The following is a 17,992-nucleotide window of genomic DNA, read 5'->3' as shown; positions in this document are numbered from 1 at the left end:
GCATTTGCCACCTCTCTCTTTGGGCATAGCCTCCCAGTACAGCTGTCTAGATACACACAATTACACACATGGTCCTCTCTTCATGAACTTTGCTACGACTCTAGCCATCTCACAAGCTCACTCTTGGACTGAGGGCAAAAAACATAGTATTCCTGTAATGACAATGATAATCCTTAAAGTTTTAATACATATATATATATATATATATATATATATATATATATATATATATATATATGTGTGTGTGTGTGTGTGTGTGAAATGAAATAAAATAAAATAAAATAAAATAAAATAAAATAAACACACGTGTGTGTGTGTGTGTGTGTGTGTGTGTGTGTGCGCGCGCGCGCGTGTGTGTGTGTGTGTGTGTGTTTGTTTGTTTGTTTTTATTTTTATTTTATGTTTTTGCTTGTTTGTTTTTATTAATAAGGTTTCCGGTTTGTTTTCCGCTTTCTTCCCGGACATTTATTTTGAAGGTTCGCACCGGATGTAGTGCGCGCAGCTGCGGCCCATCGACGGCAGCGAGAGGAAGCGAACCGTGAGGCAGCAGGACTGGAGCAAACCCAGCAGTCTCAGCCTCATGCTTCGTCCTGGGCACTTCTCCTCCTCCTGTCCGTTGTCGAAAACACCGTAACAATATTTATTTACTTTTCCTTAATATTATTCAGTAACTAAAACAAAGGCAACAGCAAACAAAATAACAAAAAAACGGGGCGAAGACGGGGGCCGAGACATGGAGCTTTACTGCCTGGAGTCGGACCTAGCCGTGAGAGCCCAGCCTGACCTAAACATCCTCTGTGATGACAGAGTGCTGCAGAGTTTATTAACAATCGAGGACAGATTTTTACCTCAGTGTTCGTATTTTCAGCGGGTCCAGAAGGATATTCAGCCTTATATGAGACGAATGGTTGCAGGCTGGATGCATGAGGTTTGTGGGCATTTTATGCACTCGCGCGGCTAACCTAACCGCTTTAGCTAATTTTCAGTTTTTTGTTTTGTCTTGTTTTGTTTTTGCACACTTAGAAGTTATTTCTGGCTCGTTTTAGCTCGTGGAAAGTTGTCATGGATGTTAACCTGTTTGACAATTGAATAAGAATGACTCACCAAAGGCGTGGGAGAGTCGGAAATTCCACCACGAAGAAAATTCGGCTTCAAAGAAAACAGCCTAGCTGCATATTTACATTGGTTAACAGCTTCAAAGTTTGTGCTTTCTGATAATTAGTAAGCTCAGGCGACAGGGGGGGACTTATTCTTAATTTACATAATCGAAAACTCGAAATTTTCCCCTCCGAGTAATTATTATTAATTTTTTAAAAGTGACTCAGGCTCGGGGCAAGGCAGGCAGCGTGAATGCTAAGCCACTTTCATTTTTTCAGCTCAAGAAAATAACTTGATTTTGGTAAAGTTCTTTTACAAAAACTGTCGGAAAGTGTTTGAAGAAAACATGTAGATATTTTGAACACTTTATAAAGCTTTTGGGTGGTTTATTTTATTTTATTTTTATTTTTATTTTTTGATGAGTGAGGCAAGCCCCAACAAGGAAGAGAGACTGAATGGCGATGTGGGGGTTTTGCAGAACGAGTTGCTGTTGAACTAATTTGTTTCTGCCCTGTTCTGACTTTGCAGCCTTTCATGCAGGAAAAAAGACGTGAAAACCAGTCATTTAAACTTTAACCCGAAAACAGTACTATTTATAGCAGAATTAATAGCACTGAGCCACCAAAACCTCTTTTATATACAAATATATTCCTCTTTTTTTTCTTTTTCTGTTTTGTTATTGTTGTTGTTTTTTTGTTTTGGTTTTTTTTGGCATAGTTTTACCTAATATACGTGTCTCCTGTTAAAACTTTTCCAGGTGTGTGAAGAGGAGAAGAGCAATGAAGACGTCTTTCCTTTAGCTATTAATTATTTGGACAGATTTTTAGCAGTGATGCCCACAAGAAAGAGTTACTTGCAGCTTCTGGGAGCTGTGTGCATGTTTCTGGCCTCCAAGCTAAAGGACTGCAAGCCCATATCAGCAGAGAAACTTTGCATGTACACAGATAATTCATTCTCACCACGGGAACTGCTGGTAAGCGCAACAGTCCCATCCATTCATCCATCCAAACATTCATTCACTCACTCATGGGAGCATGAAGATGTTGTGTCACGTTTTTTCGATGACTTTATGATGCTAATGGCTGAATTGGTTTCACAGGAAGTTTCCTATTTTCCTTGTAAGTGGAGCACAATACAGCCACATCCTTTCTTTGGATCCATGTGGCCTGAAGAGACACATGATGCCATCTAGTGGCAGTTATGCAGTTTAGGATATGGATATCATGAGGAAGCCTGCATTTCTAGTACATATTGAGTATTTCATGCTATTAAAAACCAAACCTAAAAGTATTGTTTTCTTACTATCATACTATTTACTACACAACCCAGGGATGCTTTTAAAGGCAGCTTTTGGCACCATGTTGGCAGTTTAAATGTCCCTTTAAGTTAAATTTCTCCGTTAATCATTTGTTGTGTAAGAAAGATCTTAAAGAAACACATTTAAGGATAAATAACCCACCCAACACTTATCTCTATTTATTTTGCCTCCTCTTGAGCTACTATCACATGGTCCTCATCAGCAAAACAGTTTGCTTCTCACTTGCAGACAGTGAGATTATCACAATGCTTATTTTTTTTTAACATCATAGAGCTAGTTTTTCAATCCAGTTTATGTTAATTTCAGACTCCCCTAGGTGGCAGTATTCTTTTTGTGATTGGAAACATTTGGCTTAGAACAGGGGTGCCAAACATAAGGCCCGGGATCCAGAATTGGCCAGCAGAGGCTCTCAATCCGGCCCATTAGATGGCTTTGGAGCAAATGAAGGAGGGGATGTATTTTCATAAGTTTTACAGCTTTCTTCCCATAGCCATTCATACTACACCAAAGTAACCAAGTAATAAACACTTAAATGTCAGAAAAGTTACATTTTCTTTACTAAATGTTTCTGTTTTTTGCAATGGGCCTACAGTAAAAAGAAAAAGAAAGTTAACCAAATTAACTAAAACTTTGCCCAGACTGTCCTGTAAATATAAAACAATGAAATAGCTGAACTTTTTTTTTCTAATATTACACATTTATTTCTTATGATTAAAGCCCAAATAGTTGTGCTGACTTATTTTTCGTATATTAAAATATCTGTGTAGTTAAACTTCTTTACGCTGACAGAAGGGGGAATTCCACAGATTAAAGCGGGGCACGATGTAAAATGAGTTTGGGACCGCTGGTTTATGACTTCTACAAGCAAACAAACTTTAATTTAATACACTTTAATTTATCCATAAAATGGCATTTTGTTTCTGCCCTAAAAAAGGTCTTGTTGGAAGTTTCCATTAAAAAAGAAATTGTCTTAAACAACTAAAAGAGTTGCAGATTTTTATTTAACCACTCAGTGCCAGAGTAATTTACATGTTGCAGTAAGATCTGCTCCTGATTTTGACCAAAATGCTCCCCAGGCTCTCTATGGGTCCTCCTGCTCGCCTGCAGCTGTTTTTGGAAATGACATCCATCCGATTTGATGCTCCATATTGTTGTAAGGCTCCATATTCCTGGATATCCTCACAGGATGCAGAGAGCAGGCAGCAGGAGCCTCTGGAAAATTATTGCAGCTCCTCACTCTTACAGTAAATGTGCTGCCCCTGCTGGTGGCAGTTTACCTATAAGAGAGAAGTTTAACAATGGTAGCGGGTTTCATCAGGACAGCTGTCCAGGAAGTGATCATACCAGTGGCAAAACTATGCCCTATTCATCTCAATCATTGATCTCCACTGGGGCTAAAATAGGGTGAAGAGAAACTGGTTATGTACAGGAAATCCACGTAAATGGGATTGACGGGTGACATTTTAGATGACAGAAAAGTGCTTGGGGGTGGGGGGACTGTCCCCGCTGAGCATTGGGGTTTCGGTGTGTACTACGTTTACTTTTTGTTTGACACAGAGGAAGTGAGAAATTACAATCAGCTGTGTTCATTCAGTGTTAAAAGGGCATTAAAGAAAACTTATCTTATGAGAAATGTGAGTCGTTTTAATCCCTTTTAATTTCTTGCTGTTGATTGCAGTGATTTCTAACACACTCCAGTTAACCTTTCTCATATTTTTCTACCCATAAATGAAGAAAACCAAACAATGACGCCGTTATCGCAAAGGTTTTCTCATGGTTAACAGAATGGACCTCATGTTCCCACAGAAATTTATTGGTATCACCTTAAGTTAAGTTCAGCCCAGCTTGCCTCATATCAGGTTTATCTGATATTAGTCACACCACCTTCTTAGGAAGTGCATATCAGTTTTCTTTATCCAGTCGCCTAGACACCAGCAAAAATCCAGTGTTAGCCTCACCTGTGGCATTTACTGCCAAAGTGTTAGTCTTTGTCTGTTCTAGTTATGATTTTCAGACCACCTCTTTATGTAAACACAACTTTTTTTGCTCGATTTAACACTTCAAAGTAAGTTCCTACAGACCAATATGCGCATTATCAGACCCCCTAGCTTGCTTTGGTTAGGAGTTAGATTTCACAGTGGTGCCACTGGAGGCTTACTCTCAACTGGCACGTGCCGGGGTGCCAGTGCAGTACACATTTTGACAGATTTAAGAACGGAATGGTACACAGTGTTGTTCAACAGAGGTTGAGTCGTTTTCACAACTGTAAAATCAAAGCGTGATGATCGCGACCGTGAATCATCTGTGAATTTCCCTTAGTTAGTGGGTTTTTCATGGTGCCGTCACTTTTTGGCACCTTATTCTGTTGAAATGTTGAGTTATTTCTAGATTAAGTGGGTGGGAAATGGTAGATTTTTAGATGGTGGCAACAGTGCCAGACGTGGTGTCAGTGCACTGCTTTTTAAAAAAAAAATATTTTAAATTCTTTTAACGCTAAAGATAAGCATGTTGTGAACTAAAAACCGATCGTTATGTAGCTCATTTTGATTCTATAGGGGAGCAAAACACAAATGATTCAGATTTAATAGGTGTCACCACCTGCCTCGTCTTTTTGATTGTGCCTCAGTAAAACTGCACTATGCTGCACTTCTGTCTCACCTGCCTTCCCTTCAACATGTTCCCACTTATCGTCTGCAGGTACGATTCTTTCAGAAGTGCTTGGAGCAAAGTTTAGACATGAATCTGTTACTGAATGAAAGTGTATTGATGCTAGTGTTCAGCTATTCATAAAAGCGTTACAATAGTACTTCCCCTTAAGAGTGCCTATATCAATAACTCCATTTACAGGGACACTTCGCCACACCCTTGGATTATTTTCTCCAAATTGACAGTTATTTTAAATGGCACACCTGTGCAACTTTAAATAAAAGCTCAGGTGCAGTTTGGACCCTAAACAAAGAAAAAAGCAACACATGTAAGCGTTTTTTCAATGAATGGCTTTTGGAGGAACACGCACACAATCACAGCTCAGAAGAACTTAAGTGAATTTAATTTATTTTAGGCAGCAGAGCGATGCTTTGCTCCTTTAGGACTTCTGTTTTTCTTAAAAAGAAACAGGGGCAGGTAGAAATGGCTACAGCACCACATGTCAGTCTCTAAATTTCTCTCGTATGGGAGGTTAGAGAAAGTATTGATTATTGACTGGCTGAATGAGTTGAAAACTTGTCCTTGATCATGACTAATTGTTCGTCTGAGTAAATTTTAGATATTGAAGTCTTCATTTGATGTCTCTGCTCAGTAATATTTAAAAAATATAGTAAATTGGTTGGTTTTGAATGCAAAGAATTAAGAGTAACAGGAAATTAGATAATGCAGTGTGTGCAGTCTTCTTGCTCTTGCAAAGCCTTGCTGTATAAAGAGTGATCTCTGTGCGGCTGCCTGTGCAGCGCTAGCTCATTGTAGCGCTGTGTTTGAGGCTTATGACAGGAAGGAAGGGGCTAGCTGTCTCATTGGCAGGGCCTCTAAGCAGGGCAAGGCTTGTCACATGCTGGCGATATGAACACAAAAGATGCAAGGAATGAGAAAGGCATGCAGATAATAAGATACAGTGAGGATAGATAAAATGAAGAAATGTTGCTCTACTTACAGAGCCATTTCCTCTGGGAATGGAGGCAGACTTAGATCGTTTTCACGGGCGATACAGACGTGGCAGCATGCCATTTAACCCCCTGACACACACTTTTTTTTTCTTCTTTTTTTTTTAACCCTCATCCTTGTGCTTTAGGACTGGGAACTGGTTGTGCTGGGGAAGTTGAAGTGGAACATGGCCTCCGTCATCCCCAATGATTTTGTAGAGCACATCATACGCAGGCTGCCCCTCCCCAAAGAAAAGGTGGTGATGGTCCGCAAGCACACACAGACGTTCATCGCCCTCTGCGCCACAGGTAATGCAGGTGCCTGTTGTTTCATGTGTTTTAAAAAAATTGTTATTATTATTTTTTTAATCCTTCATCTGCTCAGTTTCGTGCTTTTTAAAAAAAAAATTATTATTCAGACATCCACCAGAATATTCCCACACACGCAAACATTCCCCCATCGTGAGTCATCTGTGACCTCTTTCTTCTCTGCTGGCTGCCTTATCCACTTTCTACTCTTTCCACAGCCTGTAGTGAGTTTTTTTTTTGTCTTCACAGCTGCTAAAAGCTACTCAAAGTGGTCATGCACATTTCTCTTCTAAGTGCCTGGGAAAACTCCTATCAGTGCTGTGTTTAGATTAGCCACATACACGGGTAATGATAGCAATCCTATCACACACTCTGTGCTGAGTGACTCAGGTGGAGCTGAATTTTTCTGCGGTACTCCCCTTTCATTGTTTGTTGACAGAGAGACTTCCAGGTTTAAAAAGTCAGGGCAGCGATCCAGTGATCTTCCTTCCTCCTCCCATCGCCGCCTTGTGTCCAAAATAAACTCTGGAAAAAGCTCACATGTCCCCCTCAGGCCTCTCCTTAGGTGAATTTTCAAGGCATTCCTTTGCCTAAACTTGGAATCCCTCTAATATTTTCATATCCTGGACAGAAATACTACTGCAGGATCACCTAATGCACATAATATACAGGAAACCTGTCTCACAAGGCTGCTTTTCTTGTGCTACCTCCTTTCCTCTTTTCTAGCTAATTCAATGAAGGAAATAAAACAAAAGGAGGTCACTTTGGTGCAGTGAATTCCTCACAAACGTCATTGCGGTCATATCTGGCTATTAAGCACTTATTTACTAGAGTTAGTTATTGGAATCAGAGGCTCCTTTAGTGAATTTCATGCCCTGATTGCACAGTTTTAGTGTCTCACACACACACGCAAAAAAAAATAAAATAAAATATATATATATATATATATATATATATATATATATTGGGTGTGTTTCAGTGGTCACTTCTGCTATTCATAAACAGCTGCTTATATCCAAGCACAAAGCAGCCGCAGTGGAAAAAAAAAAAAAAGGAGGCCTGCTGTGGTTGTGCAGTAATGTAAATGTTTAGAGTTTTATATGGAGTTGAGATGTTATTATTATATTGGAGGAGCTCCTCCTATGGACAGCCGGCCCCTGGAGGAGAAGATGGGTGTAGCACAGCTGGCTAAAAGCTATCAGGCCACTGGGACTGGTTTACACTGGCTTTTCTCTATGGGCCTTAAAGAAAGGGGCTCCCCCCCCCATGTGGTACTCAAAATGTCCCCAAAAATGGCCACGTTAAAAAAAAAAAACAGCAATTGAAAGTCTTGTGAGCAGTTTCAGGTAGGAACTATTTTCTTATGAGCCTGTTGTCGCCATCTAAGTGTGACTTGCTTATCAACGACTGCTTTTAGGTGGTGGATGTAGACCTTGGAGAGAAAGTAGTTCCTACATCCAACTTAACTTGACAAACTTCCTGGATTTCTTTTTTTTCTTTTTGAATAACTAGATCATGATTTCACTTTTTAAAAGAGCACCACATATTTTGTTCAAACTTGGTGCAAAACATCAGTCCAGTAAGTTTCTTTTTAGCATGACATTGCGCATCTTTGTCAGAAATCAGGATGTTCCAGTCAACGACGCTAGAAGACAAAAAGCTGGCCGTTATGTAGAGTAATATGTTGGCACATTTGTGTTTTACTTGGTTGTACCAAAGAAAAGTCACTGAAACATTTTGTTTAAAAATGGTAAAAAAAAGGAGCTCTAAAGCAGCGGTCCCCAACCTTTTTTGTGCCACGGACCGGTTTAATGTCTGACAATATTTTCACGGACCAGCCATTAAGGTGTCCCTGAGTAACATCCTCCTCTCTGCCCCTTAATGCTCTCTGGTTGCTATAGTAATGCGTAAATATTTATTTCAAAATAAGACACACAACTACAACACGGGAAAAGACAGAGTTAATGATAAAAACCCTGATAACAATAAATTTCACACCGGAGCCTCAACTCTCGTGGCCCGGAACCAAACGACTCGCGGACCGGTCTGGGGGTTGGGGACTGCTGCTCTAAAAAGCAAAGCTAACAGAAACCTCAGCCAATCACAGCACAAAGAGGGTGTGAAGGTGGGATTGTTTGTTTTGGGAAGTTACTGTCCTATATATAAAAGACAATGAGGTGGGATTGCTGAAGCTCCTCGCCGTTACTTAATCGAATAACCAAGCGGTGAAAAGGACTTCTCACAATCAGCACTTGCTAGTTTTCCTTGTTGTCCTCTCCGTGTCCGCCTCCTTTTCCGCCTCCTCCCAGGCCTGTTGTCACTTAAGTCTCTGAGACTTGGATGCAGACCGAAGGGAGTCGTGCCTGGAACTCATTGCTCAGCGAGTAGGAGGATTCCTACTCTGTTTTTCTCATCACAGCTGAAGTTCCTGTGAAGGACGCCACACAGGTTCCACTGTGGAGCTTCGTCTGCTGAAATCCAGACTGTGGGAAAGTCAGATTCAGCTGTAAAGCATGCATGATGGAGATGATTCAGACGTTTCACCTCTTATGCATCTGTGACACTTCCTCTGGGCGGATTTAAGTAATGTTGCTCTATGTGTCACGTTGAGGATGTAATTTCCATGTGTCACCGTGACTTAAAAGCTGCTCGTTTCACTAATTGCACATTAACGCTCTCTCTTTCCCTCACCAGATGACCGCCTTGCTATGAACCCTCCTTCTATGATAGCCTCTGGCAGCATGGGAGCCGCTATCTGTGGCCTGCAGTTGGACCACACTGACCAGAGGCTGAGTCGAGACAACCTGACAGACCTGCTGGCCAAGATCACCAACACGGAGGTGGTGAGTACCACAGCGGGGAAATTTATACTCGACAGCAGGAATTACTCAATACTTTCAGCGCTTCGAAACAATACGCTGTTAATAGCGATCATTGCAACATCTCACGACAGCAGCATAAAAGGCTCTTTAGTAAACAACAGTGATGACTTCAGTGGTGGCAGGCTGAAGCTATTTACTTTTCATGGAGAGAGGGAGAGCAAGCATTTGGCTGCTGGCTGGGGAGCCAGACTGCTGCTATAAAGAGCAGCGGCAGAGGGAATGTCTTCTTAAAACTCAGAGCCCACATTCTTGTGGTACGACACATGCAATTTCTTTGCAGGGCTCCCACTTTAGCCGTGTGCCCCTCCTGGTGGAGGAATACGTATGCACTGAAGGCAAAAAGCATCTTTTCCAGTGAAGGCTGATGCAGACACAGAGTTACCTGCAACAGACTAACTTCAGTGTTTAGAGTGAAACTTGCTGAGCTTTAAAATATCAGACAATACTGCAAAAATCTCAAAGTGTGTGACATGCATCTGCAACTAGTTTCTATTGTTTTGAGGTTTTACAGACACCTGACCACTAACCACGTGATGTTAACTTGGTGTTCTGGATGTGTGACAGTGTAGGGTCAAGTGAAGAAGGCCCAGAGACCAGTCGCCAAAAATGTGCGCACTCTGAGTTTTAGTGGAAATTTCCTGACAGCTGCTGGATCTTTGCATAGAAGACCTGTCTACAAATACTTGCCAGCTACTCTCTGAGCAGGAGTGAAACTGAAAAGTGCAACTGCGAACGCTGAACGTTTACCTTCAAAGTTCCACTTTTTAAAAAAGATAAATAAATAAATACATTTTTCAGTGTTTAAGCCTTAGACAGAAGCGAGGAATGCCACTAAACCAGCACAACTTTTACTCTGAAGGCGAACATACTTTTAAAAGTTTCACTTCCTCGGCTAGTACAAGTGTTTGCAGACAGGTTGAGCAAACTGCATTTGACAGCAAAAATCTTCTAGCAACCTCAATCACCACATACAGTATTTTCCACACTATAAGGCACACTTAAAATCCTTTAATTTTCACAAAAATTGATGCACCTTATGTATAAATTCTGGTTGTGCTTATTGACCTCGAACTGATTTTATGTGGTACACGGCGCTCAGAAATCTGTCAAAAATGTTTTAGTATGACTTTGGTAAGCTACGAAGCCGCACTGCTTAATGGATTGTGGGAGCATTACGGCTACCGTAGTTAGGAGCCACGCAGAGTAATCTGGGTCCAAAACTCTGTCTGCTTCAGGTCCCAAAGTCAAACGAACACTGCGGCATCACTGAGAGTTAAAAACTGTCTAAATTCTTTCGTCTTTAATAAAATGATCAGCGTTGCTGCTTTACCAGGTGTAACAATTAAGTTTAACATCCAGGCATCCATGAAAACAGAATTGATGAAATTTAATGGATTTAGAAATTAGCAGGAAGTTAGCGCGCTAGTTTCCACCTAAACATGATATAGCATGTTCTGACTGAGAGATTTTGGAAAAAATTAAAACGTACAGCTCTGCTATCACTTCCAACATAAATGAAGACAGAAAACTAAACAGCAGTGACTTTTGTAGGGTTACTTAAGTTGGACTAGCTGCTAAATAATGATGTGCTACGTGATCCCTAGCGACACAGCTATGTTAGCATAACATAAACACAGTGAAGCTGGAGGATGAACGCTAACATTTTTCCACTCAATAAAAGTTAACGTGAGGGTTCCCAATGGTTAGGGACAAATGCAATCACATGGCAGGAAGCTGTAAACCGACCAAACTTCAGTCAGGAGAACAACTGAGATAAGCCATCCACAATACGAGGTTAGTCATTAATATACTGCAACAACATGGGAATAGAGCAGCTGCGAGAGAATTCAACATTAATGAGTCAATGGTACGGAAGTGGAGGAAGCAAGAAGAATGAGATGAGTAAAGTTTGACTTATCTGACAGCTTTGTTTTGCTTAATACGCCTTATAATCCGGTGCGCGTTATGTATGAAAACAGACCTGGTCATCGACTGTGCGCCTTATGGTCCGAAAAATATGGTAGTTAGTAAAATGTGCTAATTAAAGTATCAGAAGCCCAGTGGCCTGCTTGGCCTAAGCACTGGGATTTGTTTTTTAATTTTTAAAAAGAGTAGTCTAAGCTAACTAGTGTGTCTTATTAGCCGATCATTGACGTTTTACACGTGAATAAAGGCTTGAAAAAATAAAGAGAAGTTTAAAAGCAAATAAAGGGCAAAATGCTACAAATTAATATTTTTTTTTAATCAGGCTGACATCTGTCTAATAACTGTATTATGGTAGGATAGATGACAGTTTCAGGCCTGGGCAAACACATCTCCATTTTTGCCACATGATTACTGTTAAATGGGATCTGTAGCACTAATAAAATTCATTTTGTGCAACATGAAAGGCCCCCGGGGGGAAAAAAAAAACGTTGCTAAGGGGCTCAACTGCCCACTGACAGCCACGCTTAATCTAAGTCGGAGAATTTCATGCATCATGCCTGTACTGTGACCCTGGATCGTAAGAATACCAAGTCTTGGATTAGTTTCCTTGAACGTCCAGACGGCTTCAAATAAGACGGGCAAACTTACATGACCTTATAAATGATGTTGTGCACTACTGGGGTAGATGTACCATCATAATGGTATTTTTACAGTTCATCAGTGTGCACTAGGAGCTGTTGTAAACTGCAAAGAGATACAACTGTGTGTATCTGTGAACAAGATATATATGTAGTCACTGGTATATCTTTTCTTTAAATATTAATAACTGAGAAAAAGTACTCTCAGGGGGCATCTGTACTGGGTAGTTCAAGTTTTTTTTGCTGCAGCACAATAGTCGCACAGATTTCAGTATAGAAATCCATAAAGGCCTTAGAAACGGCACTCTTAGCTTGTGGTTACGCTGCCATGGTGATGTGGGCCCCGCGACCCAGCCGGCCGTCACAACAGGCACTCCGTCTGCAGCCCATCGGGTTCCAATTATTCGTGCATTTTAAAGGAATGTTGGCCCCTCCGCAAGCTCGGCTCATTCCTTAAGAGTCCTGCAGCCGGCTCAGGGAGGCAGACCTCCCACATCTTTCGCGCAGACCTGCAGGGGGGACTGAGGGAGACGAAGAAAGAGGATCCCTTTTAATGAGAAAAGCCGTCCAAAAACATCCGGTCCCACTGTCCTATATTCTGTTTTACACCCTAACTCAGAGGGTTAGGGTGCAGCAGGTCAAAGCCATTTCCTCTAAGACCTCCACATGGGATTGACCATGAAGTAAACCCAAGGGAGGGTGGAGGAAGGGAATCCAGAGTTCCCTGACACTCCCCAGTGCTCGCGTGGGAGTCCTTCAGCTTGTACCACAGACGTGCACGTGTCCAGTGCCCGCTGTGCAGCTCGCTGCTCCGTGCCACTGGTATCGGAGTGTGCTGGCACCCATTGTTCTGGTCATGATGCAGACAGGACCACCTACCGCAGCAGCACATAATTCCCCGCTGGTATGCCATGCATGTGACCAAAGCTGTTAAACAACTTGCATGTCAAATGCAGCAGAAATGCCAGCATTTTGCACGCTAGTGTCTGCATACAGGTGCACAGATTAAGTGAGCAGACTGCGGGGGGGTTTATTTACAGTAACACGGCTATAGTCGAGCAGAGAGAGCCAGTTAAAGGTCGTGTGTATGCCTTCAAACATTTACATACTGTAACTTTTGCTGTGGAAGCCATAAAAATCACTTCAATGTAACATTACTGTACTTTTATTTATTTTTGCTTCGTTTATGTGCATGAATAGTGATACGTTTTAAATCCTTGAACAGATATTTTGAGTGATAACTAAGGATTTTTTCTAAATCAAAGGCTTGACTTCAGTTGCCACACAATATAGTGCTAAACATTGCAAACCTGCAAAAATGAATCTTGGCTGGAGGGGATTATGTGTCTTTAAAGCACCCAGACGCTAGCAGAGGTTTGATGGAAGGGTGTGTTTTTAACCGCTGCTGACCCTTTTTTAAATTGTTCCAGGATTGTTTGAGGGCCTGCCAGGAACAAATAGAGCGTGTGCTGACCACCAGCCTGCAGCAGGGGCAGCAGTACCGGCAGGAGACTGGCGTCCGGGCCGGCAGCAAGGCAAGGGAGCAGCAAGACCAGTCCAGCACCCCGACAGACGTGCGCGACATCAACTTATGAGCTCCCAACGTCACCAGACTCGCACAACACTCATGTTTGCCAGCCAATGAACTGACAGGAGTGAGGGCTTGTGAGCTGCCAGTAGATCTGCATCAAGTCACCACCTACACCCCCACCCTCTGTTGAGTGATGGTGTGACAATCGATGAACTTTTAGAAATTAAGAGTTTCTAGTTTTTTTTTTTTTCCTTTTTTTTTTTTTTGCCCCATTCACACCTGGTTTGGGTGTACTTTCACCTTTTTTGTACGGGCCACATGTAATCAAACAGCTACTTTAAAAAAAAAAAAAGGAAAAAAGAAAAGATTAATTCTTGAAAACTTGATAGTGCCTTAGGTTTCGAGAAAGGAAACCTGAATATATTTTCATACTTGAAAAAAAAAAAAAAGCATAATTATATGAAATATACATATTCCTTTTGATAATACCTAGCAAAGTGAATATGATACTGTATATTTAGTATTTAGTTATGTTACTCTTTAAATATCTCTTAGCAGTTATCAATTAATAGTTTTAATGGGATGTTTCCTTTTCTGGAAATCCGTATAGTAGTGATTCAAATGCTGATAATAAATACACGGCATTTAAACCAAGCTGATATCCAACCAGAGGAGCTCTATTGCAGCTAGCTCCTCTGCCTACCATACTGTGCACCTGTAGTACTGCTTACTATTTATGCAGAAGCGTGCTGGCTAGGAGTGGGCTGGGCCTGCTCAACATAGGGAAGGACATGAAGATGGTTTAAGGCGTGCATTAGATGTGCTGACAGGACCGTATGTTCATGTATTTGCATTCAGCAAAGCTATGCCGTCGTTTGTGTGGCGTTTTTATAGGTGAAGCTTGTACATAGTGGAGGGCACCGATGATGAAAGAGGAGTTCTGGCAAGTTTCTTACCAAGTTTGAGAGAGGACTGGAGTAAGTGAAGGGTTTGTTGGTAGGTTTTTAGGATAAAAGAGAGCATGAGGAAAGTGGGTTAAAAATGCAGCAAGTGTGGATTTATGATTATTTTAAGCTTTATGATGTTCATGCAGTCGCACGATACTTGAGTGACACGCAGGAGGAGGAATAATAATAATCCCTGGTGATGTCCGGGTGGGTGGGGTGGGGGGTTCAGTTCGGGTGCACTGCAGTTTCTCGTGTTCAGCAGTTATACCATTTTTATTCTTTTATTCTTATTTTTTGCAGAGAGGGCGATTTGGAACAATATCGATGCACTTTTAAAAACACTCCTTAAAATCGGTAAGGGGGATCGTGGTTGAGGAGAGTTCAGACAGGGGTTTAGGGGTCTTTTTTCTTTTGGTTTTATTAGTTTTTCTTTTAAGTTATTAGGATTTTTTTCCTGGGCTGGATTCCCATGGGGGTAACACACGTTTGTCTTGAAAGCTCGACCCCTACAGGTGAGTAGTCATAGGATAATAATCGGTGTTATAGAGTAATTGTTTATAAACCAAGAAAAGCCAAGTCATGTTTAGACTTCAGTGCATATATTTAACTCTTGAACTTGAATTTTTTTTTCTCAAAGCAACTCCAACCCCTTTCCGCTACTTCTTTAAAATAGTTACAGTCTGTATCCTAAATATTCTTGTTCGTGTTTTGTTTGTCTACACCGCTTTCTGAAGTTTTAAAACTGCCATGTATGCGAGTTTTACACGTATTGAATTTCTCATTAGACCAGAAATGTAGTTTCTAAATCGTACTCCTGCATGCTCAGTTTGTACAAAAAAAATCCACAAAAAATAAGCCAAATGTTCCCCCTCTGAAAGAATGCTTTAAGCTGAAAAATGTTTATGCTTTTAAAGGTTTTGTTTAGGATTTTTAAAAGCAACAATTCCAAAGTAAGTAGAGATGGATTATATACGTCATTCTCTTGCTGCTACGAAGCTTTTCTTTTCTAGTCTTACACAAAGATGCCTTATTGTCATTCACACGTGTGCTGCTATATTATGAAATATTGTGTATGTAACAAGTCTTTTGCTTATTTTGTGTGTGTGTGTTTGTGTGTGTATGTATATGTGCGTGTGTGTGTCATCGTACATGTACCGGAGGGAACGTAACAGTTTGGTGCGGGACTGGAAGTACTCGTGTTTGCCAATCTCTTTTGATTAGCATGTTTTATTCCTCTATTGATTTGTAACTTTGTAATCTATCATATTCTTGCTGCTTCTTTGTAATGTTTGTGTACCTCAGGTTAATTTGGACGGACAGAGCGAGAACCCATCTCATTACCTCATCACACACACTCACTTCACATCACACACCTCTTTCACTCTTAATTCATCGGACGGGTTTTACTTTTATGGGGGATTTTTCACCCCCCCAACCTTCCCTCCTTTCCCTCCATTCTGGGTAAGACAAATATCCACCACCGGATGTCACTGAGCAGTTACAAGTGCCTATAGCCTACTTTAAAACCATTTCATATATCTGGTGCTAAACTAAGAACAGCCTATACTGTATGTGATGCACGTGCCAGAAAGAGTTTTGATCAGTTCATTGGAATATTTTTGTTTTCCTGAGGTACCCATTTATTCAGAGTTGAAACCATCAGAATGTTTTCTTTGTTTGGTGTGGTTGTTACTCCCAACTGCTCTCCCACTATCTCCTCCCCCAGTTCAGCCACACAATGTACCTCAACAATTTGTCCTCAATAAATTGGCTAAAAATCAACCAACTTTTTTTGTCTTTATTTCCACTTCCACATTCTTAATTGTGTGATGATACCACTCTACTGCCAGCAGAGGGTGACAAAACCACAAGCAACTTGTAAGTAGGTGAAAATTATGGACAACAGGTAGAAGAATGTTTGTGTGGCATTAAAGCTAAACATGGAAACAGGAGTACAAATACTGCATGTTATATGAATTTCATCGTATCCTGCTACCTGAAATAATAAGATTTTTTTTTTTCGAAGCCAAATACAAAATGTGTAATTCACATAAAGAATAAAATACAATTTGTATGCTCAGGCACTATTATGTTTATATTCTAGAGCTGTTTTCTTCTACCTCATCTCACCCTCAATGTCACAAAGACAAAGGAGTTGATAGTGGACTTCCCGAGGTGTAGAGAAGCACACATACCCATCACCATCAACGGCGCTGCTGTGGAAAGAGTAAGCAGCTTCCGTTTCCTATGTGTACATCCGGCAGAGATTCTCACATGGTCTGTTGACACGAACAAAACAGTGAAGAATGCGCAGCAGCGCCTCTTCTTTCTCAGTAAACTGAAGAGATTCAGAATTAACCTCCCGCATCCTCAGGAACTTCTACGGCTGTGCCTTGAGAGCATCCTCATTGGATGCATCACCACCTGGTATGGCAACAGCACGGCCTACAACCGCAAAGCTCTTCAGAGAGTGTTGCAGTGTTCTGAAAGGATAACTGGAGGTGAGCTTCCCTCCCTCCAGGACATCTACAAGAAGCGGTGCTGTTCAAACTACTTCCATCAGGCAGGAGGTACTGCAGTATCCGGTCCTGAACCAGCAGACTGAGGGACAGCTTTTTCCATCAGGCCAATACACTGCTAAATACTTCATAGATACCTCACTTTCACTTACCAGAACTTTGATATTTATGCACTCCATATTGTACATATATGCCTTTATTTTTGCACAATATTCATACTGCTGACCTCTTTATTTTATTTTATACATATATATATATATATACAAGCTCTGAGTACAAGATCCATAGAGGCTGGGGTCTACCACACCAGGCAAGACCCCAGGTGCAGGCTGTGTAAAGATGCCCCAGAGACAATCCAGCACATAACAGCAGGGTGCAAGATGCTAGCAGGCAAGGCATACATGGAGCGCCATAACCAAGTGGCCGGCATAGTGTACAGGAACATCTGTGCCGAGTATAACCTGGAAGTCCCGAGGTCAAAATGGGAGATGCCCCCAAGGGTGGTGGAGAATGACCGAGCTAAGATCCTGTGGGACTTCCAGATGCAGACGGACAAAATGGTGGTGGCTAACCAACCGGACATAGTGGTGGTAGACAAACAGAAGAAGACGGCTGTAGTGATCGATATAGCGGTTCCGAATGACAGCAATATCAGGAAGAAGGAACACGAGAAGCTGGAGAAATACCAAGGGCTCAGAGAAGAGCTCGAGAGGATGTGGAGGGTGAAGGTGACGGTGGTCCCCGTGGTAATCGGAGCACTAGGTGCGGTGACTCCCAAGCTAGGCGAGTGGCTCCAGCAGATCCCGGGAACAACATCGGAGATCTCTGTCCAGAAGAGCGCAGTCCTGGGAACAGCTAAGATACTGCGCAGGACCCTCAAGCTCCCAGGCCTCTGGTAGAGGACCCGAGCTTGAAGGATAAACCACCCGCAGGGGCGTGCTGGGTGTTTTTTTTTTTTTTTTTTTTTTATATACGTATATACAAATATGTATATGTAAACATATTTAGTAATGTGCATACATTCTTATATTTGCAAATATATTTATTCCTATAATTCTTCTTATTCTTATAATTCTCACATTCCTGTTCTTACATTTGGCTTGTATCTTATGTTTCTTGTATTTTGCACACCACAGTTGCTTCTGAAGCTTGCACAAGAATTTCACTCACATGTGCTGTACCAGTGTAC

The 17,992-nt window shown here is 41.4% G+C and overlaps 1 protein-coding gene across 1 annotated transcript; it reads left to right on the top strand.

Annotated features, from left to right (window-relative positions):
* Positions 1-733: 733 nt before the first annotated feature.
* On the top strand, positions 734-16,066 carry ccnd2b (cyclin D2, b). The gene is made up of 5 exons (XM_031758249.2): positions 734-928; positions 1,856-2,071; positions 6,201-6,360; positions 9,055-9,203; positions 13,237-16,066. The coding sequence occupies exons 1-5, from the start codon at positions 734-736 to the stop codon at positions 13,399-13,401; spliced, it is 885 nt and encodes a 294-aa protein (XP_031614109.1). The 3' UTR covers positions 13,402-16,066.
* Positions 16,067-17,992: the final 1,926 nt, after the last annotated feature.

This window comes from Oreochromis aureus, linkage group 17, assembly GCF_013358895.1.
Source record: "Oreochromis aureus strain Israel breed Guangdong linkage group 17, ZZ_aureus, whole genome shotgun sequence".
NCBI lineage: Eukaryota > Metazoa > Chordata > Actinopteri > Cichliformes > Cichlidae > Oreochromis > Oreochromis aureus.
The sequence above is the reverse complement of the archived record's forward strand: the minus strand, read 5'-3'. Positions and strand labels throughout refer to the sequence as shown.

Excerpts from the sequence above, each read along its gene's own strand:
- ccnd2b (XM_031758249.2), top strand. The coding sequence starts at position 734 with ATGGAGCTTTACTGCCTGGAGTCGGACCTAGCCGTGAGAGCCCAGCCT. Across the intron at positions 2,072-6,200 it reads TCTCACCACGGGAACTGCTG|GACTGGGAACTGGTTGTGCT; the intron begins GTAAGCGCAACA and ends CTTGTGCTTTAG. Across the intron at positions 9,204-13,236 it reads AGATCACCAACACGGAGGTG|GATTGTTTGAGGGCCTGCCA; the intron begins GTGAGTACCACA and ends AAATTGTTCCAG.